At 40.5% G+C, this 25,505-nt stretch overlaps 3 protein-coding genes across 6 annotated transcripts; 2 read left to right on the forward strand and 1 right to left on the reverse strand.

The window, feature by feature from the left end:
* Nucleotides 1-1,232: 1,232 nt before the first annotated feature.
* Nucleotides 1,233-7,095, reverse strand: LOC123503490 (ragulator complex protein LAMTOR1-like). Of its 2 annotated transcripts, XM_045253314.1 has the most exons (6): nucleotides 6,975-7,095; nucleotides 5,716-5,786; nucleotides 4,745-4,837; nucleotides 4,083-4,191; nucleotides 3,487-3,588; nucleotides 1,233-2,998 (listed from the first exon to the last, which is right to left on the reverse strand). In XM_045253314.1, exons 1-6 carry the CDS (start codon nucleotides 7,014-7,016, stop codon nucleotides 2,906-2,908), a joined length of 510 nt encoding a protein of 169 aa, XP_045109249.1. In that variant the 5' UTR covers nucleotides 7,017-7,095; the 3' UTR covers nucleotides 1,233-2,905. The 2 variants fall into 2 exon arrangements, with proteins under 2 accessions (XP_045109249.1, XP_045109251.1); XM_045253316.1 differs by lacking the exon at nucleotides 4,745-4,837.
* Nucleotides 7,096-9,181: 2,086 nt separating this feature from the next.
* Nucleotides 9,182-20,186, forward strand: LOC123503487 (CKLF-like MARVEL transmembrane domain-containing protein 4). Of its 3 annotated transcripts, none has more exons than XM_045253311.1 (7): nucleotides 9,182-9,323; nucleotides 12,517-12,795; nucleotides 13,297-13,479; nucleotides 13,815-13,913; nucleotides 15,016-15,142; nucleotides 16,216-16,325; nucleotides 16,834-20,186. In XM_045253311.1, exons 2-7 carry the CDS (start codon nucleotides 12,697-12,699, stop codon nucleotides 16,975-16,977), a joined length of 762 nt encoding a protein of 253 aa, XP_045109246.1. In that variant the 5' UTR covers nucleotides 9,182-9,323; nucleotides 12,517-12,696; the 3' UTR covers nucleotides 16,978-20,186. The 3 variants fall into 3 exon arrangements, with proteins under 3 accessions (XP_045109246.1, XP_045109245.1, XP_045109247.1); XM_045253310.1 differs by lacking the exon at nucleotides 9,182-9,323 and adding an exon at nucleotides 11,115-11,302; XM_045253312.1 differs by lacking the exon at nucleotides 9,182-9,323 and adding an exon at nucleotides 11,989-12,132.
* Nucleotides 20,187-20,671: 485 nt separating this feature from the next.
* On the forward strand, nucleotides 20,672-24,451 carry LOC123503489. Its single transcript, XM_045253313.1, has 5 exons — nucleotides 20,672-21,062; nucleotides 21,705-21,908; nucleotides 22,329-22,430; nucleotides 23,394-23,518; nucleotides 23,989-24,451. Exons 1-5 carry the CDS (start codon nucleotides 21,005-21,007, stop codon nucleotides 24,121-24,123), a joined length of 624 nt encoding a protein of 207 aa, XP_045109248.1. The 5' UTR covers nucleotides 20,672-21,004; the 3' UTR covers nucleotides 24,124-24,451.
* The last annotated feature ends 1,054 nt before the right edge of the window (nucleotides 24,452-25,505 follow it).

The raw sequence follows: 25,505 nt of genomic DNA on the forward strand, positions 1-25,505 counted from the left end.
GGAACTTATTTCACCTAATGCTCAGTACTTCTCATAAAAAGAAGTCACATATCCAGGTAAACAATGCATCTTCATACAGCTTCAAATGACAAATAATACACACTGAAAATATCCAATACTGTAGAATAATTATGCTACTTCACTTTGACAAGGTAATGGTGCAAGGAGGTTAAAGGCTTACCACTGCTCTCTTAACAACATGTGACTGAATAGGAGGAAATCTGAGTAAGGTATTAGTGGAATCAAATGTTTCAGAAATTCTTATGGGTATAGGTAAATCAGGACACATATGCCATGATCAATAGAGTCTGGTTTGCTTTGTCTTGCCAATAGTTTGTAAGTTGTAACAGGTGATGAGAACCATAACAAATAGCATGACGATTATACCAACTGCCAGCTACTTTCTGTGGCTTCAGACATTCATTTAGTCACAGAATAAAAACTACACTGAAAATGTTCTGACAAGTATATTGAATTAATTCAAGTCTTTGTGTGGTGGAGCTACTTATTATGATGCAATTATGCCCTAAGCCTAATGCCTTCAGAGAGAAAGGTAGTGCTGACTGACAATTGGTATGTCTAAGTAAGTCACAAGATGACAGGACTTTTGGGGATAGGAGCAAGTTTTGAATTATTTACCTCATTCTTATAGATAAATACACTTTACTTTTATATTTGAAATGATGCAGTATTTGAGCCTCTGGTCCCTATCTCTACACTTCTATAGAAAACTAGTTAGTTGTCATTTAGGAATCAGCAATGAATTTTCCCTAATTTATTCAATATCACAGCACCATTGTATAATTTGGCTTCAGGATAAAGTTCAGATGAAACAATGTTACTGCACCACTATGATACTAGTGAAATTCTCTGACACTAACTAACAACAGATGAAGATAATGTCACAATATATATTATCTGTATGTCACAGCCAACAAGACAGAAATAATCTCACTCAGGTTACTGGCAAATGAAAATAATATCTAAAAATTCTAGTTTTTGAATACTACAGGTGTGCCTTCTTCAAAATGACTTGTATAAACTCATGACAGGGCAAATGTGCCTCCTGCTATGCAACTCTGCTAAAATGTCAGACAATAGAAATTAATGTTGAACTTTTATCAAAGTAAAAAATCCTTCTCAATTATATTTCTTCATAAAATACAAATTAACCAGATAGAACAAAAACGTTTAACAATTCATTACATAATAAAGGGATAGAAATTTCAGTGCTCTTTTCCTGAGAACTTTAATTAAATCTGGGTAAAAATTGTTGAGTTACTCACAAGTTTATTGCATTGTTACCTTTGAGTCACAGAGCATCTCATAAGTACACATCATGTTTTTAGCTCATGAATGGCCACATTGTGCTAGAAACTGTTTGGTGGGTAATCTTTAAATCTTTTGGTCCACTGCATGCCTGACTTTGGCGGCAGACTTAGGTAACTGTCAAGAGCTCAGACAACTACATAAGTCATGGTGTTCTCTTTCATACTGATTTGCATGTACGTTAATCTTTTGTTGTCTTTGGACACTCAAGGCTGCATTACTTGTGTAGTAATGCTTTATTAAATGCCTGCCACTCACAACTTCAAGGCTTTATATGTCTACATGAAGAGACAAATGTTAATAATGAAGTATGTCTATTTAGAGCTTCCTTATAGTTACATGATAAGAGAATAACACATGTACTTTCAGTCTTGCACTCACAACTACTGGAGATATATCACCATGTATGCACTGGAGATTCTACTAGTTTGATGCCACTCTGCTCTCTTCACTGTTACGCTGACTCACCAAGTAGGCCAATGCACCAATGTAAGAAGATTCAACACCATAAACAAACATGACCATTCATGTGTTATATATTTCTTTATATCTTTCAATCAGTTGATATCTAAAATGTACAATTATTAAATATGGTAAAATTGTTGATGCTCTCAGTATTTCCTGTAATTAAAAAAAGAAGTAAAAAAAATTAAGCACCTGAGCTCCCATGTTTGAAGTTTCTCATCATGGAAGCATCTGTAAAACTAAAATCACGTACATATTGAGTCACTGACCATCCCAGCACTACACGACGCACTGCAGGATGGCTTAGTTTACGTATATACACACTGTGGAGGGCTGGTGGAGTGGTAGAATGCATGAGGTAACATTGACGACATGAAGGTGTGCCTTGAGAGGAGCTGGAAATGTATAGCTGGCTTACTCCCCTTTCCCTTTATCAATGAGCACTTATTTTTGCAACACTGGCTGTCTACCTTATCAGAATGCTTGCACACTAATAAGGATAGAAAATTCATGCACAATGTGATAATACGTATATGAATAGTCAATTTTGAGATGCTATCAAAGAATACATGGGAAAAGGAACAGTTTCCCTCAGTGATGGATCATGGAAATAAGCCATCCACATTTGCACACAACTCAAACTCCTGTACAACAAACAACTGGCTGTGACTGCTCAACTTCACTCAAAATAAGGTAGAACATATAAAGAATCCACAGTTATACAGCTGGGTCAGATTTGGTCTTAATATATGTATGTTACACTACAAAATTAAGGCACACCTGTATAAATCAATATTACATCTACCATCAATCAACAACATATGGATATTGCATGATTTATCTCAAAAATATATATATATGAGAGAGAGAGAGAGAGAGAGAGAGAGAGAGAGAGAGAGAGAGAGAGAGAGAGAGAGAGAGAGAGAGAGAGAGAGAGAGAGAGAGATTACTTAATCATCTGAGAGGACTCCCCAATACAACTCCCACTTCCATCAGATATGTTAGTGTAACTGGGCTGTGCTTGTCCGAGGTTGTGAGAGAAGAGTCGCTGCAGAAGGGAGGTTGTGAGGATAAAGAAGTCTTGGTACGATGGCTGCTGGAAGTGAGGATGTCAAGGGATACCAAACGGAACTACCAAATCTTCCTTGTGTTCCACTCGGATTTGTGAAACAGCTGCTACAACCTTTTGAGATGCCGTGATCATCTGAGTGTCAAAAAAAGCAAGAATAGTATTACTGAATTCATAGTGTGTTTGTAACTAATAATAGAATTTCTCCAGTATTAGTGATGGGTGCAAAAACAATGATCTTTAGTGTAATAATTCTCTTCTAACATTGCAGGTAAATAAATTTGAAGGCATCCTGTATGAGAACTGTAAAGAATTCAAACAGTGAAGCCTAAGATGTAAACCCCTTTAGTACTGGGACACATTTTTACCTAGAGATCTTTGTACAATTAGATCATTTTGTTGACATTAAGAAGGGTATTGAGATCAGAAGATTAATAGCCACAATCTTCACAATTTTAATCACCACACATAAATTTCTGAAGCTGTATAAAATCACCAAATAATAAGCAGAATGTATATGGAAATGCATCATGGTACTCAAGGGATTAAAGATGATGTCAGGAATGTAAATATTGTTAAATGTATGTGAGAAGTAGAAGAAAGACAGTAGTGAAGCTTCTTACCATATTGAAATCTGCTAAAGAGATTGGCTGTGCTGATAAAACTCTCTCAGTTGCAGGTGTATCATATAAAAGCTGAACTTCATGGTGCCTTTTGCTAGGAGTCTGAGAAGAAAAAAAATGTTATGATCAATATACACTTGAACTGATACCAAAACATTGCAGCATATCTGTCTTTAACCCATTCAATACTAGGACACATTTTTATCATGAATTTTGGATATGATTAGACCCTTTTATTAACATTAGAAAGACTAATAGTTGCAGTTCTCACTATTTTAATCCACTACATAATTTTCTGAAGCTGTATAAAATCACCAAATAGTAAGTAGAATAAATATGGAAATGCGTCATAGTACTGAAGGGGTCAAAGGTGAAAATTCATCCAAATACATCTATACACCAGCCTGGCATTGCTCTCTCAGGAAAGGATAGCCATGAGATGATATCACCAAGACATTAACATCTTTTCTTGTGTAGAAGGGAAAGGTGGCCAAGGGCTACAAAAAATGCAGAAAAAGGCCCTTGCATTTCCAAGAAAGTTAGACTAAAGGATATAAAAGTATTAGCAAGGATGGTCATTTTAGTTCTTGGCTTACCTTGACTTGTGGTATTGCATTAACTCTCTGGTTGTATGTTCTCACTCTCTCAATGTATTCACGCTGCTCTAGGGTGTGGCATTCCAAGGCTCCGACATCAATGATACTACTGCAGGAGAAAAAAAAAACACTCGTAAGGAATAAGAGTAAACTTTTCAGCCATAATTAGTGTGCACTGTAATTTCTTAGCCTGAAACACATACAATTCTTTACATTTCATATACAACCTTTCCCACAGTATAACACATGATTACCAAGATGAAATCAGCTTTACAATCATATTTTCTGAGACAAGTTATTATGGATGTTAGGTAAACTTATTTATCTTTCCTATGGCATTGTTGAAGAAGAAGAAAGATGGAGGACAAAGGAAAATGATGAGGGACCAAAGTATGGTTGAAGGAATGCAATTACATAAACTAGGACATGACAAGGAGAATGGCAAATACAAGAAAGAGAACAAAGATGAGGAGTGGTTTTATGACAAACATGAACGAAGCAGAGGCAGAACATGAGAATGTACAGAAAAGATGAGGGTGAATGAAAACTCAAAAATAGAGACACCATCCTATCAAGCATGCTCTGGAGAAATTGGGATATTTACAGCAACCCTCAGGCAAAATCACAAACTTTTCAGCATGCAAAGGGTGACTGCCACTAACCTGGCTGTGTGTTGCAAAATTTGATTTAAGACAGAATGATCATCTGACTTCTTCGTAGCAGAGGTAGGATAATGGTTTCCATAGTCATTTGAGCTGAAAAGCCAATCAAAGCAGCACATAAATACACACATAAAAAGGCTTCTCAATCTTGACAGGTGCTACCCAATAACACAATCCTGGCTGGGACTTTATATGGTTTCCTTTTTCCTGTCTCAGTATCATATATAATAAACACATCAAAATTAACTCTATGCTATTTAACTTTATTTGCCAATCCATGATGATTTTCCAATATAGTCCATTTGTAGTATCAGCAGTATATCACATAATGTATAACATTATCAAGTGGGAAAAGATAAGATTTTAAGATAATTCTCTGGGAAACATAATCATCAACATAGAGCTCTCTCTCCCTCTCTCTCACACACACACACACACACACACTTTGTAGACAGGAAATCTGTCTATACACAAGTAAGTAATGATGTCAGGAAACTTTCATCACTATATGATCACACTGTACATTGGCACAAAGACAGCATAATGACTCATTACAGGACACACAAAAGAATGATGCACACACTTTGTACAATTCTCCTGACCCCCAGACAGTGTAGATGTGCATGGTGACACTCCTCAGAGTTGCCATGGCTGAGATTGTGACTGAATATGTATACTATATACATCATGATAAAGAAAATTTCAGAATTTATAAAAACAATCAAGAAGACATGGTTTCAAAAAGGACAAGAAATAACAAATAAAAAAGAAGGAAAAAAGGATCATGTCAAGATAAGCAAACCCAACATGAGTGGGTTTACTAATCTTGACATGAGCCAGAAAGAATAGAGAGAGAGAAAAAAAAGACCATTAACAGAATTTTTTTATATAACCTCACTAAACTTCAGCTCAGAAAATCAACAGATTATTCCCCATCCATTCAGAAACACTCCAACTTGCACAAGACTTACTTTGCAGTGACTTGGTAGTTATTGCTGACGGGATCATTCAGCAAACGAGTCCTCTCATTCACCTCACCATCCTGGAAAATGCACGACGCTTTACTTCTTATAGCCAACCTTTAGGACCTGAATACATTGTTACTTCTTTTACACGATCACAATAGTAACAGAACCTCTGTCTTTTGGCTAACTCTATTGATCTCTAAGGGAACTGGCAATTAAGTGCTATTCCTGAGGGTTTTGTTCTACCATACCTATCAACCCCTTCAGTACTGGGACACATTTTCACCATGAGTTTTGAGTATCATTAGACAATTTTATCAGCATTAGGAAGTGTCTATGGAGGTTAGGAAATTGATGGCCAGATTCTTATTATTTCAACCACTTCAGTAACATGATGCATTTCCATATCCATTCTGCTTACTATTTGGTGATTTTATACAGCTTTAGAAACATATGTGGGGATTAAAAACAATGCAGACTGCAGCTATTAATCTTCTGACCTCCATAGATCCTTCCTAATGGAACTAAAATTGTCTAATCACACCGAAAAACTAAAGGTAAAAATGTTTATCAGTACCAAAGAGATTAATCTCCCACATAAGTTTCTGTAGTTGTACAAAACCACCATATAGTCAGCAGGGTAAATACAAAAACATGTCATGGTACTGGACGGGTTAATAAGTAAGGGAAGGAAAGCCACAGACCAGCTGATAACACCACACCCCTCATGACAGTAATAAAGCTTGTATTCTCAAACACTTATATGCCTCAGATCCACCATTTCAAAAAGGCCTTATTCAAATTTACACGAGTTTTATAAGATTTGTTTAAGGTTCTAGAGGCAAATTGACCAAGATTTCTACAACATTAACTGGAGAAACACTATTGAAAACTCCGCTAATCATATCAGTGGCCCTTGAAAATGTTGTGGTGAGAAGGCAATAAGTTTCTGAATACGGGAAAAAACTCTGGAACTGTCCCCGTGACTGTACAACACACACGTCACAAGTTACAACACACTATCACAAAGAACAATTATAACATGCGTGACAGTTACGTTAGACCGACAATAATAATGTTACTAAGCTATACATTAATGAAGGGTAACTGAAGGACGTGATTTTATTGACTTTATGTCCCTGAGAGAAGTACGGAGGGCGTGATTCTCTCAAATCCACCATATCACATCCTGCCACCTTTCCCACCTCTAACAGCAACACAAGCCGCCCCTCTCACCCTCTACCTCTCCCTCACATATCACTCACCTGCGAGAGGTTCTCCTCCTCAGTACTGCAGCAACACCCCATCAGGCAGGCCAATATTCCACGCTAAACAGACGTGTGCTACTCCTCAGGTCATATGACACACTCGGGCCCCCTCCTGTGGACATGTTTCTAGCCAATGAACGGTGCGTGTTTCCTGAGTTCAGCCAATCCCAGCCTCTCTCTTATTTGGACCAATCAGAATCCATACACGACAAAACAACAAGTGGTTATGTATGTAAATTTGTTATTAATCTACAAGAATAAAGATAGAATATTAGTTTGTAGATTTCAATAATGATTTTGCTATCGTTTGGAATTCCTATGACTGGCCAAAATGCAAGTAGGGAGAGTGTGAGTGATTCTACGTATAATTGCACTATTTTTCTGATTTCATATAACAAAAGGGCTATATATGAAGTTACAAAATGATCAAGAGACTAGCTGTGTTCCACCAATACACTGCTTAGGTATTCCATTCATCATTATTCGTGTCATTATGAATCCTTCCGAATGCTAATGTATATTCTTTCTATTGTTATATATATTTTTTTATACTTTAACTTTAAGTCCAGGGGGGTGGGTGATAAGGTCCTTCCTCCTCCTTTGTTGTATTTATTTATTAATTCAACAATAAATGTGTCAATCAATCTCTCTCTCTCTCTCTCTCTCTCTCTTGGTAGCTGTGTGTGTGTGTGTGTGTGTGTGTGTGTGTGTGTGTGTAATTCACCACGGTCGTCTACTGGTCACCCTGCAAGTCTTCCCAATTACGAAGAGAGCTCAGAGCTCATAGACCGATCTTCGGGTAGGAGTGAGACCACAACACACTCCTTACACCGGGAAAGCAAGGCCACAACCCCTCGAGTTACACATCCCGTGCCTACTTGCTGCTAGGTGAACAGGGGCTATAGATTAGGCTTGCCCATTTGCCTTGCCGCTGTGTGTGTGTGTGTGTGTTTCACTGTTTGATCTGCTGCAGTCTCTGACGTGTGTGTGTGTGTGTGTGTGTGTGTGTGTGTGTGTGTGTGTGTGTGTGTTTTGCCTCTTGTCTTTCATGGTACATTTTGTGATGCGTATGTTATTTTGTCTTTCGTCATCAATGTGGGAGCCCACTGGCTGGACCCAGACCGATACCTCGCTAACGGGGAGAGTGGTGGAGAGGGAGATGATGCGGTGACACTCTGATCAGAGGGAGGAACGAGGTATGGACTAGGAAGGGAAGGTCAAGTTTGTGCAGCCTAAAGTTATTGAGGTGGCTGAACCAATTAAAGAAAACTGAAGCCTCACCTGGTGTGGGGTTAGCAGGTGTTGCTACTGAGAAATTATATGGGCAGGATTGGCAAGGAGTCAAGTGCTAGCGTCTGTACATGTTTCATCAACACGTTTCATATCAACTTGCTACATTAATAGATTATTCTGAGATTTGTGTACCTCACTGGAACAAAAAGGAGCACTAGTTATCTCTATTGAAACACTGCTGATGCTGCTGTTGCTGATGGTAATGCTGATGCTTTGAACTGCATGAAAAAAACTTGGATACCGCACTTTTAACCCCTTCAGTACCAGAACATGTTTTCATATTCATTCTGTTTACTATTTGGTGATTTTACACAGATTCAGAAACTTATGTGGGGGATTAAAATAGTGAAGACTCTGGCCATTAATTTTCTGACCTCCATAGAACCATTCTAATATCAATAAAGTGGTCTAATCGTACACATTACTCAAGATAAAAATGTGTCTTAGTATCGAAAGGGTTAAAATCACAATACTCCGACGCGGTCCTGACATCTGTGATCAATAGGCAAGTCACTTAGGAGCACGTTTTCTTTCACAAGAGAAGACCTGATTTTTCGTGAGAAGTGATGCGGAGGGAGGATGTCACAGCGCCTCATTGTGAACACAGTGCAGGGTATGGGAGCCGCGTGGTGACTGTCTGGTTTGCATATTCACCACTCTCTTTCATCCATGTACTCTGCCGCCTCCCACGTGTCCCTCACACTGCCCGTGCTTCAACGCCCACACCCACACCTACACCCACACTGACTCTACTTTCTCCACCACATAAATGAATAAATAACTAAGCAAAGAGATAAATAAATGTGTGAAGGTGAAGGGATACGTGTAAAATGTCTATGCAGTAAAGAAAAACCAAACACATCAACAGTACATATGCAGAGTGGCAGGATTCGCACGCCGCAGTGTTTGGCGACATGGTACAGACAGCAGGCAGAAGGCGGCAGGCACAGCACAAGGCGGCAGGTACAGCAGTGTGGCGCGCGGCGGGGCAGCAGCAGGTGCGGGCTGCGGAGCCTCATGCCGCTGCTCGGTGTCTTCTCGCCGCCTCTGCAGGTAAGAATAGCTGCCCTTCCTTGCGCCATCTCACACTCTCAAATTCTTACCCCGCTAGATGTAATCACTCGCCTCCCGTAATGGTGAGGTGACAGGTGCACGTCTGTAATGAGTGCTTGACATGAGTGTGCGCGCGGTTCACGCATTGTTACATTCCGTGAAACTTGTGACATTGTTTACATGACTAGTGAGGCCAAGAAGCCGTACTCAGGCTGATCAATAGCAACACCAACAGTAGAGGACCGCCGCCCCTTTCCTCTTCTTCCCCCCCACCCCAACCCCGTTCCATCTCCACAAAAGAAAGAGAAGAATATGTTGAATAAATAGAATCAGATTCTCTTAATATATATAAATATGTAAAAAAAACCCCCCTTCTCAGTAACTTTCTTTTCAAACAAAATGAGAACAGTTTTATGCTCTTTTAGTTTCGCACGGATGCGCGCGCGAGTGCACACACACACACACACACACACACACACACACACACACACACACACACACACACACACACACACACATACACACACATACACCAGCTGTTGGCAGACATCCAACTTCTAAGTATCCTTAGTAATCTCTGCAGACACTAACATCAGAAAAATTGTCTCCATATACGGATTCGCGGAACACTTAAAACGTACCGTGTGTGTGTGTGTGTGTGTGTGTGTGTGTGTGTGTGTGTGTGTGTGTGTGCACGTGCGCTCGCAAACAACACACACACACACACACACACACACACACACACACACATATATATACAGCTCGCATATTTAGATGTGAGTGGAGGTTGTCCGCCCCTGCGTGTCGGATGAGGGAACGCCTATTCCTCCCACGGTACGGTACGGTACGGTACGGCTGTCTGGCGTCTTCCTGAAGCGAAGTCAGGATACATCTCTCTCTCTCTCTCTCTCTCTCTCTCTCACACACACACACACACACACACACACACGGTCCGGTAGCTCAGTGGTTAGAGCGTTGGCTTCACAAGCCAGAGGACCGGAATTCGATTCCCCGGCCGGGTGTAGATATTTGGGTGTGTCTCCTTTCACGTGTAGCTCCTGTTCACCTAGCAGTGAGTAGGTACGGAATGTAAATCGAGGAGTTGTGACCTTGTTGTCCCGGTGTGTGGTGTGTGCCTGGTCTCAGGCCTATCCCAAGATCGGAAATAATGAGCTCTGAGCTCGTACCGTAGGGTAACGTCTGGCTGTCTCGTCAGAGACTGCAGCAGATCAAACAGTGAATTACACACACACACACACACACACACACACACACACACACACACACACACACACACACACACACACACACACACACGGGAAGTAGTAGATCCATGATGATAAGCAGTAAGAACTTGTCACTCACTCTTGATCGGAACGTCCTTTCATGTATACGTAGATACAAATGTCAACTACAGGAAGAGGCAAAAACGAGAAAAATCTTGTATCGCTTAGCTTTGAGGAAAACCAAAATTAAGTAAAGTCATTGCTACATGAAGTCACTGCCTCCTCCATCTCATCTCTCTAGAAATAAGACCCATATTTTGAAACACTTCCACGCCACACCTTCACTGTTTTCAAAGGGCTCTATGGTCGAAGTGACGCGGGTTTTTAAGGGTGTTTCTGTAATTCTATTGACATGTTAACAAGTTTTCTGCATTTGCAACAGGACAATAATTACTCTTTAGAGCTCAGCTACTCGTCTTTATGGTCTTTAAAAAATTACCGTAGTGAATGAGGGAAGCGTTTCTGAAAATGGCGCTACTTTAATTTCGCGGCGGTGATGAGGCGACAGAGTTCCCTCGTCGTTATACATGCCAGTGATAGTGCCACACACTGTCAGGATGTTTCCTGTGACGCGTAACACTGTACAAGACGACCTCGTGTTAGGGAGACGCTGCGTTTTGTTCTAGGAGTGGCTGATTTTTCTCTAATCGCAAGGGGAGAGAAAAGAGTTATGCTTCATCTTCGTCTATTCAGGTATGGTTTGTGTTTAACCGCTGTGTAGTATTATTAGTATAGTATTTCTTTTTTAAGAGAAGTGCTTATCTCTCCTGTTTTGCTTTTACTGTTATGAAGTGAACTAATTGCCAAGATAATGTTTCTTTTCCCTCAGTAATGTGGCAGTGTGTAGGCTTTCTAATTATGTGGCTATGAATATGTGCATGTCTTCTACTACAGATAAACGGGCCATCATCAGATTTTACGCTATTCTTAATCGCTTTGTTCTCTCAGGGCCAATCTTTAAACGCTACACTAACGTAATTTTGATGGTATATTTATTTTCTGCGTTGATAATGTAAAAGTCATGCTGGTTTATCATTAAAAGCACGAAAACATTCAAAACTATGGTAAGGTAAGCCACTAATTCCTTTGAGAGTATGCTCCCTAACTCCTTTAGAACTAAGACGCATTATTACCATGAGTTTGGGTATGATTAGACGATTTTATTTACATTAGGAAGGGTCTATGCAGATCAGAAGATTGATAACCAGAATCTTCAATATTCTAATCCCCACATAAGTTTCTGAAGCTGCATAAAATCACCAAATAGTAAGCAAAATAAATATGGAAACACGTCAAAGCACTGAGGGGGTTAACTCCGCTCTGTGGCTACACCTCGCTATTCTGTGGTCATTCTGGCAGCTAGACTTTGGATGCAGCAAGGTTTCCATTCCGGGGCGTGGGTAGTTTGCTGGTTAGTGACAAGGGTAGTGGTGAGAGCAATGTGTGTGTGTGTGTGTGTGTGTGTTGGTAGCACTGCACCACGACACACCAGCTACTTGTACGCTCTCGAGCCCCCCAAAAATGTAAGTCGACAGAAATATTGTACAAGTTCATCATGGCTGTGATCAAAGTGACTTATTAATTAATATTTGCAGCTTCACATGATTGTCTTTCGTGTAACTGGCTAAACCTATTCTCACATTACTTAAGCACATATTAGTGCATCAAATAAATTTCTCATAAAGTTCCTGCACGTTCGTTGTAATTCTCATGTAGATAAAGGCTTCCGGATAAGACAAAAATGATATGTAAAATTACCGTTATCATTATTATTACTATTACTACTACTATTGTTATTATTATTATTATTATTATTATTATTATTATTATTATTATTATTATCATTATAGTATTATTATCATTATTATAATTGTTTGTCTATTCATTAATCTAGTTATCATTTACAGCTGGTGGCTTTGAATTAATTGAAAAGACAACGTGCAAGAAAGAAAGAAACCTAAAAGAGAACACCAACAAGCGTCGAAAACAAAGCACCGAGCAGTAGCAGTACAGAAGCAGCAGCAGGAGGAGGAGAGGAAGGGAGAGGAAAGCTGCGATAACCACGCCCTCGCCACGGCTTGGAAAAGATGCCCTATCAGGGAGACTCACATCCGGCCCATGCCAGATTTACCACTGACTGCTCCTACCTTTTTAAGCTGCCCGGAGCCTTCATTCTCGTACAGAATGTTAGTGACAAGACTGTATCATGTTATTCCCTTCTGTAACTTAGCTAAGATCATTATTGTTGTATATCAAGCCCCTTCCCCACCCCTCTCTCTCTGTCTGTCTGTCTGGATGTTTGTTTATCTGTCTGTATGTCTTTCTGTCTGTCTCTCTGTCTGCCCCCTCTCTCTCTCTCATACTTAAAATTCCCCTCTTACATCAAACTTTGAGAATAAACAAACGTCAACCCAAAAGAAAGCATTGAGTCACGCATCAATGCATTCCATCATAAACAAACCCTCACTTTGTATGAATTCATAGGTAGCGAGTTTTAAGACATTTGTCCCAGACTTAAGGCTAACTCTATTAATCTTTTAGGGAACTGGCAATCAAGTGGGCCTTTTTTTGTTATATTTTTTGTTATCTTTGGCCAGTTTCCCCTATTTTATAAAAAGAAAGATAATGTTAAGGCACTGAGGCACCTTTTGATGACACCGTTCCTTCTGGCATGTTTCCGTTGGTAGATCTGCTGCACCTTTGCATTCCTACTGGCGATATCTGGGGCGATGAAATGGCGAGTCGGGAGAGGCCATGGGTTCTTTGTCTTCGTGGCCTTCCTGAGCATGCTGAGTTGTGACGTCTGGCTGGCAGTTCGCGTCCTGCGTCTTGACTCAATGTTCAAGAAGAAACTCAACTGGAACATTGCAGTGAGTCGGGTAGCTTTATTGTTGTGGGAAGAGCTAGATGTTAGCTATTCCATCATGTCATTTTGTGTTTTTAGTGGACAGTGGTTCTCGTGGATGTTATTTTTGACTCGGGTTATACATTTATCAATTTATGTGTCTGTCAGCAGTCAGCAGTCGCCATTTGAACGTGGAGAGACTGGCTACGGGCACAAAACCATAGGGAAAAAGAAGCTTCAAATCAGAGATAATTTTAGTTCATCGTACTTACGAATACTCATCCATTTCCTTTTCTTCTTTTTTTTTTTTTTCGTTATTCTCATGTATGGAAATAGAAACAAATCATCAGTTTATTGCAGGGACTGGTACACAACGGCATCAACGCACTCTTCATGATGGTGGCCAGCTGCGTCTTACTGGAGGCGGCTTCGGAGGCCAGACCGCTGAGGGCAGCTGGGGTATGTTTCTCACTGGTGTTGGCTGACGATATTGTAATGTTCCTTCCTTTCGTTTTTCTTTTTATGCAGGAGTTGAAGCCGGTCAAGGGCAAAAAAAAAAAAAAAAAAAAGGTCTACTTGATTCCCTTAAAGGTTAATAGTTAGCCAAAAGTCAGGGACAAATGTCTTGAAATATCCCTCTTAAAAGTCGTAGGAAGATGGAAATGCAGAATCAGGCAGGGAGTTCCATAGTTTATCAGAGAAAGCTTAGTCCGTATTCCGAGACTCTCTGTGCTCTTATAAGGACTACGTAACTAATATTCATGTTCTTATTGGCTTTTTTCCCGTTGCAAGTGCAGAATCTCTCTTAACAAATCACTAGAGTCATGTAAGCACTCCTGATGATACAGATGACTTTGATTAGAGCCTTTAAAAAGTAGACAGCCTCGTTGCACTGGGCTCTATTCCTTCTCTCACCCCTACTTCTGTCTAACTCTCTAATGCAAAAGTTAACTAGTAGTCTCAATCATTCATACCTTTCTCTGGCATACTCTGGAGATCCCTACGTGGTTCTGTCCAACTTTCTAATGGAAGACTTAACCAGTACACTCAATCATTCATTTCTTTTCTGGTAAACTCTGGAACTCCCTGCCTGCTTCTGTACTTCCAACTTCCTATGACGACTTAATTCAAGAGGAAGGTTTTTAAAACATTTAACCCTTTTTGTGGCTTACTTTTTCGAACCTGCAATGGGACTGACAATTAAGTGGGCCTTTTTTTTTGTTCTACGTCGCCCCTGGCTAGCTTTCCCATCTTACATAAAAAAAAAAAAAAAGATGAAACTGGATACCGAAGCGTTTAGTAGAGAAGTATTGGTCCACTCTCTATCATCATAACCCCTTCAGTACTGGGACACATTTTTACCTTGAGATTTGTGTACCATTATACCATTTTATTGACATTAGAAAGAGTCTATGGAGGTCAGAAGATTAATGGCCAGATTCTTCATGAGTTTCTGAAGCTGTATAAAATCGTCAAATAGTAACTAGAATGAGTATGAAAACGCGTTATTTATTATTTTACTTATTTTATTCTATTTTTTTTTTTTTTTTTTTTGTGGCAGGTGTTTGGGTTTCTGGGGTTCTCGGCATTCCTGGCTGGCCTGATATGGGAGGCGATCATCTGGCGCACCAAAAGAGATTCGGAGACAGAATTTCAAACCGCTACTGTCATTCGGGGGGTTGAGAGAGGTATGTACGCCGTATTTGATCTGATGCATGATACGTTTCCCTCTTAGTGATATAAGGCGAATTAACCCCTTCAGTGCTGAGACGCATTTTTACCTTGCTTTTGGGGTATGATTAGACGATTTTATTTGCATTAGGAAGAGTTTATGGAGGTCAGAAGATTAATGACCAGTCTTTACTATTCGAATCCCAACATATGTTTCTGAAGCTGTATAAAACAGCCAAATAGTAACCAGAATGAGTATGAAAACGCGTCCTATTACTGAAGAGATTAACCCCTTCAGTAGCATGACGCGTTTCCGTATTCATTCAGCTTATTGTTTAGTGATTTTATGCAGTTTCAGAAACTTATGTGGAGGATTCAAATAGTGAAGACTATGTCCATTAATTTTCTGATCCCTAAAGGCCTTTCCTAATGTCAATAAAATGGTCTAATGATACATAAATTTCAAGGTAAAAAAATCTACCAGTACTGAAGGGGTTTACAGGATTTTCGACAGTGTGTGTGTGTGTTTCACTGTTTGATCTGCTGCAGTCTCTGACGAGACAGCCAAACGTTACCCTACGGAACGAGCTCAGAGCTCATTATTTCCGATCTTGGGATAGGCCTGAGACCAGGCACACTCCACACACCGGGACAACAAGGTCACAGCTCCTCGATTTACATCCCGTACCTACTCACTGCTAGGTGAACAGGCTACACGTGAAAGGAGACACACCCAAATATCTCCACCCAGCCGGGGAATCGAACCCCGGTCCTCTAGCTTGTGAAGCCAGCGCTCTAATCGCTTGAGCTACCGGGCGTGTGTGTGTGTGTGTGTGTGTGTGTGTGTGTAGTTGTAGTACACTGGGTATGAGGTACTGTACAGTACATTCGTGTGGTCGTATCTATATTTGTCTAGTTTTTCCATTGGTCGGTGTACACTCCACGCTGCCGTCACCTCTTCCTGTATATATAGCTCCGTACTTCTTCCTTCTGATGTGAAAATATTCGTATGTTTCCCTAATCAGTGTCAATTTTCAGCGTTCGCATTCATTAGTCTTCAACGAGTCTAAAGAATGTTTTGTTACCGCAGAGCCTTCCCAGGATAGCGAAGGGAGTATCGGGGTGGCAGCGACGGAAGATGAGGAAAGCGTCAGTTTCGTAGGGATAAAGCCTCGGCCTGTGTCTTCTTTCCTGGAGCAGGTGAGTAATGTCACTGGCAATACGCAGGTGTGATTCGTCAGTAGAGAGTTGTGTCATTAGCCAATCTCAAAAGACTACAAGTATACTGTTCATATATTGTCACGTATAGGGTGGGATAGCTTCTTGCTGTTTCCTTACATAATGTTCTTATGATTTTCGTCAGATGTAGTTCACTCACTCATTCATAAACCTAAAATAAGACCCCTTTGGAAATATAGAATTAATCACTTCAGTACCATACCGTGTTTCCATATTAATTTTGTTTACTATTTGGTGATTTTATTCAGCTTCAGAAACTCATGTGGGGATTAAAATAGTGAAAACTCTAGCAATTAATCTTCAGACCTCCATAGACCCTTCCTAATGTAAACAAAATGGTCTAATCGTACAAAAATCTCAAGGTAAACATGTGTCCCAGTATCGAAGGGTTTAAGAAGAAAAATACATTGACAACACCAATATTACAACTACAACAGCATCAGTAACGTGTACTAATTCTTTCCGGCAGCAATCAGGGAACACCACACAAGTATCGACACCCATGTTGATGGTGCCTCAGGACGACAAAGAGAACAGCAACTCGCACCGTAGTTCCTCTAGCGCCTCCTCCACACAGGGCGAGTGGCAGATGGCTTCAGCTGTTTCCACGTAACACTCCTAGGCTCAAGAAATGTACAAGCAATGAAGGTTGACGCTCGTATTCCGAAACAACATTCTCTCTCACCACGTCAATTTTCCAAGGCTACTAAAACAACTAGCCGGATTTTCAAGACAGTTTCTCCTTAAAATAAACTAGAACTCTTGCCAATCCATCACCAAAAACCAAAAAGATACCCTACAAACATGGGTATCTTAAACTAGAGCCCCTGGAAAGTAGTGATGGTGAGAGAACAAAGCGTTTCAGAAGACGAGCCTCAGCCTCAGATTCCTACTGTGTCCTGAAGCAAAAGACAACTATATTAAGTAAGTGGTGATGAAAGAATACTCATGTTATGTCACTGCCACTCACCACACCACGGCCAGTTTGTCTTTCTTGTGGTGTGTATGTGTGTGTGTGTGTGTGTGTGTGTGTGTGTGTGTGTGTGTGTGTGTGTGTGTGTGTGTGCGTGTGTGTGTGTGTGTAAATTCTAACGATCGCCCGTGTCGTATGAATTGAGGATTGGCGCAAAGTGAGATGAAATTTAAATCTTTTGTGGTCTTGTCATTTAATCTGCTTGTTCTTTCTTCATATGCGTGTAGGAAATATGGGCATTGGAAGAGGAGAGAGAGAAAAAAAAGCCTGCTAGTTCGCTCTCCATAAAAAAAAAAAAACAGTGAAGATTTCCATGAAATTCATGTGAAACTTACAGGAAACACTAGCGTAGACATTAGAGCCACAAACCAACACCCTTAGCAGTAATTTACAAGTCCCATATGTTGTTTGTCTATGAATTTTCTCCCATGCAGACTACATACCTTTACAAAGAGTGCCTTGAGCTCGTAGTCTGCAGTCAGTTAATGAATTCTAGCCATTCCAGAGGTGCACTCATAGTCATAGTTGTCGAGTGACTGGAGAATATTCACAGGCTCTCTAGTAACCCTATCTTTGACGATTTCTAGGGGGCAATATAACTTGAGTGACTGGAGAATATTCATATGCTCCTTATCAACCCTATCTGACGAGTTCGAAGAGGCAACATAACCTTCTACAGAGCCGTCACTTCCAAAAATATGCCACCATTACGAGAAAGACCAACGTATCCTCTATAAGTCGAAAAGGCCGACTTTCTAAGCTTCCGAAAAATAAAAGAGGAGTTGAAATACAATCTCCTGAGGACGTTAAAGGCTACAAAAGCACACTTAAAAAGATAAAAAGATGCCATTTACAGCACTCATTTTTATTGTGCTCAGCGTTTTTCCGTCAATCTTGTGTCTTTACTTTAGAAAATCCATCGATTCTTATGTTTTAACCACTTCAATACTGGGACACATTTTTACCTTGAGATTTGTGCACGATTTAGACCACTGTATATACATTAGAAAGGGTCTATGGAGGTCAAAAGATTAATGGCCACAGTCTTCACTATTCAAATCCCCTGCATGAGTTTCTGAAGCAGTATAAAACGCGACGAAAGAGTAACCAGAATGAATATGGAAACGCGTCTTAGTACCGAAGGGTTAAGATTATCAACGCATCGGGAGACTTTGAGATGGAGAGATGTTAAGCATAAGGAAAGTAAATGAAGATTGTTATTCGACTTCTGACTGTGAATGTGCTTCGTTATTACCGGAGAAACACAACGACAGCTCAGGGATGTCCGGTGCTCCCAACGTAACTCACAGCACCGTTATAAAGACGTGTAAACCAGTAGTCATGCCTTGTAGAGAGAGAGAGAGAGAGAGAGAGAGAGAGAGAGAGAGAGAGAGAGAGAGAGAGAGAGAGAGAGAGAGAGAGAGAGTCAACTTCCTCTTCTTTGATTTACATTTTTTTTCGCTCTAGACTCGTGATTATTTATGGTCCGGATTTAGAAAGGCTTTGCTCTCACCACGACTAATTTCCAAGGCCACAGAGATGATTAGCGGGGTTTTCAAGAGTGTTTCTCCAGTTAATAATATAGAAATCTTGTCACTCTGCCTTTAGAACCGTGAAAGTACATTAAAAACTCGTATAAATTTAGATGAAGCCTTTTGAAATAGTGGAGGTGAACACAGAAGTGATTGAGAATACGAACCTTTATTAAACCGCATTTATTACGAGAATAAAAACTGTATCCCCAGAGAGCACCACTCCCGTTAAATGCAGGACAGTATTCTCAAATGTCGTATTATTTTGACTACTCAAGATGCTTTAATGGAAGTTTCTTAGACTTTTAACCCTTTCATTACTCTTCTCTAATCTCCCTTACTACTCTTCTGACACTTATTTTTGTATTGAGCATGTTAAATATTCGTGTGCCATAGAAGATACAAAACCAGTTATTTCACTCTCTGTTTAGTCTCTGGGCATGCCAACCATATTTCTGTATTGCTCGAAACCCCGTATTCTCAAACGCTTTGCTGTCTTACCATCACTAGTTGAAGATACTTGTGTTATTGAGAGTATTTTTATGGGTCTGGTGATGGATTGGCAACTTTTCTAGCTTATTGAAAGGAGAAACTGTCTTAGAAAACTGTCGTTGTGAGACAGGAAGGCGTTTCTGAATACGGGTATAAGTGTTACCACAATAAGACCGTAGCAGGAAAGTTATAGCTAAGGATGTTTACGGGATTCTAGAGAAAATGTGACACAGGATTCTGCGACCTTTGATCAAAAAAACACTTATAACCCGACTCATCGTTCTTGAAAATCTGGATCATTTCTACTGCAGCAGTTAGCCTCTTCAGTACCGGGACACATTTTCATCTTGAGATTTGGTACGATTAGACCATTTTATTGACAATAGCAAGGGTCTACGGAGGTCAGAAGGTTAATGGCCACAGTCTTCACTATTTCAATCCCCGACATGAGTTTCTGAAGCTGTATAAAGTCACCAAATTGTAACCAGAATGAATATGGAAACGAGTCATGGTACTGAAAGGGTTAAATAATACAGTTTTGGAGGACTGAACTGCAGGCTCTCTGTGTGTGTATTCTATAGCCATCTACTGTTAGGTTATGTATATAGTATTTTTGTATTTTTACACTTCCATATCGCGATGTTTATATTCATCCAATACATATAATCTAAATAATGATCTGCCTTCCTTCCACATAGTATGCATTCTATTAATTAATCCGGCAAGGTTGCTCATGTATACTCTGGTGACCTTGCAATATATTATCAACTTCGCCTTACTTCAATGGAAACAACAACAACAAAAAAAAAAAACTTAGTGAACAATGATATGTTTTTCCTTCCAACCCACCCACCCATCAGCACACACACACACACACACACACACACACACACACACACACACACACACACACACACACACACACATATGAAAGAACGAATGTAAGAAATAAGAATCCATCACTCTTACACTAGTCACTAACATATCTATTTACACACACACACACACACACACACACACACACACATGAACGAACGAACATAAAAATCCATCGCGGCTACACGCAAGTCACGAACATATCTACCTATACACACACACTAATAATCCCATTCATAAATCTCCCTAACACACCAGAACACAAATCAAATATCACATGCGACCAAATCCCTAACCTAATACTCCCAGTGTCCTCGTAGACTTCAAATTGCTACCCGTGAGCTTAACATACACTGAAACCCTACTAGTCTGCAACTCCCGGGTGACCAGCGAGTGTTGGCATCCTAGCGAGCAACAAGGCAGGTAAATAGGACAGCGAGATGGAGAAGGCGTCTGTCAAGCGGCGGCCACCTGAGTCTATTGCCGCGCTGCTTAAATAAGATAGCTAATACGGAAAAGATAAGCATTTGTGCCAGTGATTTACAGTTTCGACTTCCCGCCTTGTATATGATGGTAAATGAGTTGAAAGTTACTGTACGTGGGATTAGAATGCACAGGTGAAACGTTGATCTTACTAAAAAGGAGGTGAGGAGCTTTTCAAACTACACTGCACACCCGGAAGTTCTTTTTTTGAGTGTGTTGCGTGAAGTAAGAAGATACAAGTGAGTAGAAAGTGACATCTTGGAAAGTTACTGTGTGGATTAATAATGAGGAACGAACGGTTCTTGTGGATCATCTGCCTCGTCACCTTGAGTGCACTCCCAGGTCAGTCCTCTGTCTGCTTCAGCCTGACATTCTTAGATAGCTGTGCATGTGACAGTCTCAGTACACGCAAAGGAAAAGTTGATATGTGCACTCTGATACACGATAAATGATACACAGATACACGATACTAATAACTAAATGTATAAGTAAATTAAAAGATATTCAGTTGAGTTTGCGAATTTGCAGATTACCGAGAGATATCTGGTCAATACAGCTTACAGTATAGTTGGTAGATATCTTACTACTATTCTGTAAATTCATTGCATTCACAGTTATTCACTTTCAATCCCGAGTTATTCAGAATTGGTTGGTGATAGAAAGAATGCACTTTCTATATTTGTTAGAAAGTGTACTCATATTCATAACAAGGGGATGATTCTGTCACCCTGCCTTCAGCACACCTTAGACCAACACATGACTGACAACATACAGGCCAAAACACCACTACATGTGAGCCAGGCGCCCCCACACTCCCGGTACACGGTGGTGGTGGCTGTCCCACATCCTGTAGGGGGAAAGTGCCCGCACGCGACACGGTCTTGAGAGAAAGTTTGACCGCGGACCGTTAGGAAAGGCGTAGCATGTATATCACTGGGAAAGCAGCGTGCATGTGACACAGACTTCTTGATTTTGACCCAGCAGGAGAGGCATCGATTGAGAAGATCCTGGACAAGATCTTGGGAATAGGACTAGAAATCGGACACGAAATATACGATTATCTTCATCTGCGGCAGCCCTCATTTGGACATGTCGCGTATATACCAGTTTACGGACATGGGCCACCCGGATACAAGACTCCTGAACATCACGAATACCACGAAGATGTGTATATCCCCGTTGATCCAGGTGAGTAAACACGTCTGCAGGTCAGATCTCATCCTGGTGACACCCTTCCTGCCCACCACAAAACTTACTCTCTTTATCTCATACCACACACCTCAGTAATGTATAATTCCTTATATTTACCTACTTATTATTGCATTTTCTTCTTTCTTTCATTCATTCATACCCCAAACTTTTGTTCTGCGAGGAGATAAGAAATTAATGTAAAATAGTGTACTCTTTAGTTATCCCTCTCATGCAGGACGTTCTCAACTTCTCATATCCCTCGTTTTCTTTCTCCGGAACGAGTCGCGATGAGAAAGACAGGACTAATTGTAATGAGATAGCTAGGATGAATAGTATGTTCTTTCCTTCAACCTGCCTAACCCTGACACTCTTCCTTTCTCTGTATCTAATGTCCGATCTTCCCATGCACTTCTCCAGGCACGCTATGGAACGGCCACATCCCGGTAGGTGACTTCGTATCTCCTATCGTCAAGGCAGTGGGAGCGGGGGTTGGAGGCTACAATAACCGCGTCGTGAAGGGTAAGCTTTCCTCCTCTCTAGCAAAGTGGAAGTAATTTCAGTGCTAACCCAATGGAAGAAAATGTGGGAATATTAGTATACTTCTAGACCAAAAAAAGAAATAATGGAGAAATAGATAGCGCATACATAATCTTTATAATCAATTGGGGCGTGTTTGTCATGAGAAAATAACTTCAGTGGTGCACCAGTAAAGGAAAATGTGTCAATATTAGTATACTTCTAGACGAAAGGGGAAATGAATGAATGGAAAAATAAATAGCATATGTATATTCTTCATAATTCATTGGGGCGTGTTTGTCATGAGAAAATAACTTCAGTGGTGCACCAGTGAAGGGAAATGTGGGAATATCAGTATACTTTAAGGCAAATAAAAGAAAAAATGGGAAAATAAATAGCACATATATATTCTTCATAATTAATTGAGGCGTATTTATCATGAGAAAACAACTGCAGTGCTACACCAGTGAAGGAAAACGTGGCAATATTAGTATACTTTAAGACAAAAAAAAAAAAGGAAATAATGGGAAAAATAAATAGCACATATATATCTTAATAATTCATTGGGGCGTATTAGTCATGAAAAAAAGTAGTGAAACGATAGAATATGAATGACCAACTACGCTAAATAACCCCTTCAGTACTGGAGCAGATTTTTGCCTTGAGTTTTGGGTGTGATAAGACGATTTTATTGACAATAGGAAGGGTCTATGGATGTTAATAGAATAATAGCCACAGTCTTTACTATTCTAATCCCAACATAAGTCTCTGAAGCTGTACAAAATCGGCAGACAGTAACCAGAATGAATATGAAAACGCGTCATGGCACTGAAAGGGTTAACAATCTAACTATATCCGTCTATCCATCAACCAATCGATATTTCTCTTCATATACTACTAAGAACAAGAATCGATAGAGAAAATCACGTATCAACTGATCCTAAACAACCATACACATTATTTCAGGCTACGAGAACCGACTAGGCTTGAGAATCGCCCTGCCTTACCTCGGGGACTTCCAGGTCACGCGAGAGCTGGGTCCCGGAAGGTTCCTGGACAAACTGGGCCCTGGAAAGTTCCCATATCCAGGGGTGAGGAGCTTTGGAATACTGGTTGTAATGTTAGAAATGGTGTTCGCAAAGTAGTTGTTATCATGTCAGGTATAGTTCTGGAATATTTCTTTTATATCGGCGCTTCTCTGATGTTGTTTCTATCATTTTACTCTGCTCCTTCCAACAAGTTCTCCCGGTGACTTTCTCTCTTTTTCCAGTAGTAGTAGTAGTAGTAGTAGTAGTAGTAGTAGTAGTAGTAGTAGTAGTAGTAGTAGTAGTAGTAGTAGTATCAGCAGCAGCAGCAGTAATAGTAGAAGTAGCAGTTTTTAGTAGAGATGCATTTAATCTCCTTTTCTTGTTTGTTTACCTTGTTTTTTTTCTTTTTCAACCCATTTCAGAGAGAGAGAGAGAGAGAGAGAGAGAGAGAGAGAGAGAGAGAGAGAGAGAGAGAGAGAGAGAGAGAGAATCATTACTATTATTACTTTCATTTCTTTATCTTTATCTAACAGCTGAAGGGCGCACAAGGGCACGGGCACCACCACAAAGACTCCTCTGAACACCACCATAGCTCCTCGCACCACCAGAAAAAAGCGACGCCTGACATGTACAAGACCCTGCAAAACTACCCATGGCACAGAAGATAACCGACCTCCTTTAGTGTTGCAGCAGTGATGAAGTTTTGTAAGAGTGCACGTGAGCTCCATATTCAGAAACGCTTTCCTCTCTCACCAGGGCTATTTTTTGTGACATACACAGATGATTAGCCGAGTTCTGAAGAGTACTTGTCCTGTTGGTAATGTAGAAAACTTGTTAATATGTCACTAGAATTACAGAGACCCTTAAAAGCCCGTGTCACTTCAACTAGAGCTCCTTGAAAATAATGAAGGTGCAGTGAGGCGCGTTTCAGAGTATGGATCTAAGTTACCATGGCTAATACGGGGAAGTGGCTTCGAAATGTAGCCAAAATATTTATTGATGTTTTTTTTGTCTTCATTTTTTGTTAAGATAGGTTAGCAGCTGGCTGCTTCCTATGTAGACTTTAGTTATATATTGTAGAAAGTAATTTATGATACTACAGTCATGCTTAGAAGTTAAGTAGACTGCCGCACTTGTTTCCATAGTATTAACTTAAGTTTGCCAGGAATTTTAGACACTCGTAATCTCAAACACTTCTGTGCTTCACCTCCACTATTTCAAAAGGCTTTATTTAAATTTACACGAGTTTTTCAAGGTGGTTCTACGGTTCTAGAGGCAGATTGACAAAACTTCTGCAATATTAACTGTAGAAACACCCTATAAAGAAAACCCCGCTAATCACTTCTGTAGCCTTGAAAAATAGTTGTGGTGAGAGAGCAGAGTGTTTCTGAATAGGGACCTTTATAGTCACACCACACACCATCTCAAAACACCCCCCTTGCAATCTCTACTACAAAATGTTTTCGTATCTTGAGGTGCACCTCTTCCATCACATCAGACGTGTTATTCACCAAGGTCGTCTGCTGGTCACCCAGCCAGCCTTCCCCATTACGGAGTGAGCTCAGAGCTCATAGACCGATCTTCGGGTAGGACTGAGACCACAACACACTTCACACACCGGGAAAGCGAGGCCACAACCCCTCGAGTTACACCCCGTACCTATTTACTGCTAGGTGAACAGGGGCTACACATTAAGAGCCGCGCCCATTTGCCTCGCCGCGCCGGGACTCGAATCTGGCCCTCTCGATTGTGAGTCGAGCGTGCTAACCACTACACTACGCGGTGTGTGTGTGTGTAATTCACTGTTTGATCTGCTGCAGTCTCTGACGAGACAGCCAGACGTTACCCTACGGAACGAGCTCAGAGCTCATTGTTTCCGATCTTGGGATAGGTCTGAGACCAGGCACACACCACACACCGGGTGTGTGTGTGTGTGTGTGTGTGAGAGAGAGAGAGAGAGAGAGAGAGAGAGAGAGAGAGAGAGAGAGAGAGAGAGAGAGAGAGAGTATATTAAACATATTTATGTAATACAGACAAACATAATAAAGTG

The sequence above is a fragment of the Portunus trituberculatus genome, chromosome 14, assembly GCF_017591435.1.
Source record: "Portunus trituberculatus isolate SZX2019 chromosome 14, ASM1759143v1, whole genome shotgun sequence".
Taxonomy (NCBI): Eukaryota; Metazoa; Arthropoda; class Malacostraca; order Decapoda; family Portunidae; genus Portunus; species Portunus trituberculatus.

Bases quoted from the DNA above. Each gene is read 5' to 3' on its own strand.
- LOC123503490 (XM_045253314.1), bottom strand. From the start codon at position 7,016: ATGGGGTGTTGCTGCAGTACTGAGGAGGAGAACCTCTCGCAG. The intron at 5,787-6,974 runs GTGAGTGATATG...TGCATTTTCCAG, and splicing joins AGGAGGAGAACCTCTCGCAG to GATGGTGAGGTGAATGAGAG. The intron at 4,838-5,715 runs GTAAGTCTTGTG...TTGGCTTTTCAG, and splicing joins AACTACCAAGTCACTGCAAA to CTCAAATGACTATGGAAACC.
- LOC123503487 (XM_045253311.1), top strand. From the start codon at position 12,697: ATGCCCTATCAGGGAGACTCACATCCGGCCCATGCCAGATTTACCACT. The intron at 12,796-13,296 runs GTTAGTGACAAG...TTCCGTTGGTAG, and splicing joins CCTTCATTCTCGTACAGAAT to ATCTGCTGCACCTTTGCATT. The intron at 13,914-15,015 runs GTATGTTTCTCA...TTTTTGTGGCAG, and splicing joins GACCGCTGAGGGCAGCTGGG to GTGTTTGGGTTTCTGGGGTT.
- LOC123503489 (XM_045253313.1), top strand. From the start codon at position 21,005: ATGAGGAACGAACGGTTCTTGTGGATCATCTGCCTCGTCACCTTGAGT. The intron at 21,063-21,704 runs GTCAGTCCTCTG...TTGACCCAGCAG, and splicing joins CACCTTGAGTGCACTCCCAG to GAGAGGCATCGATTGAGAAG. The intron at 21,909-22,328 runs GTGAGTAAACAC...GCACTTCTCCAG, and splicing joins GTATATCCCCGTTGATCCAG to GCACGCTATGGAACGGCCAC.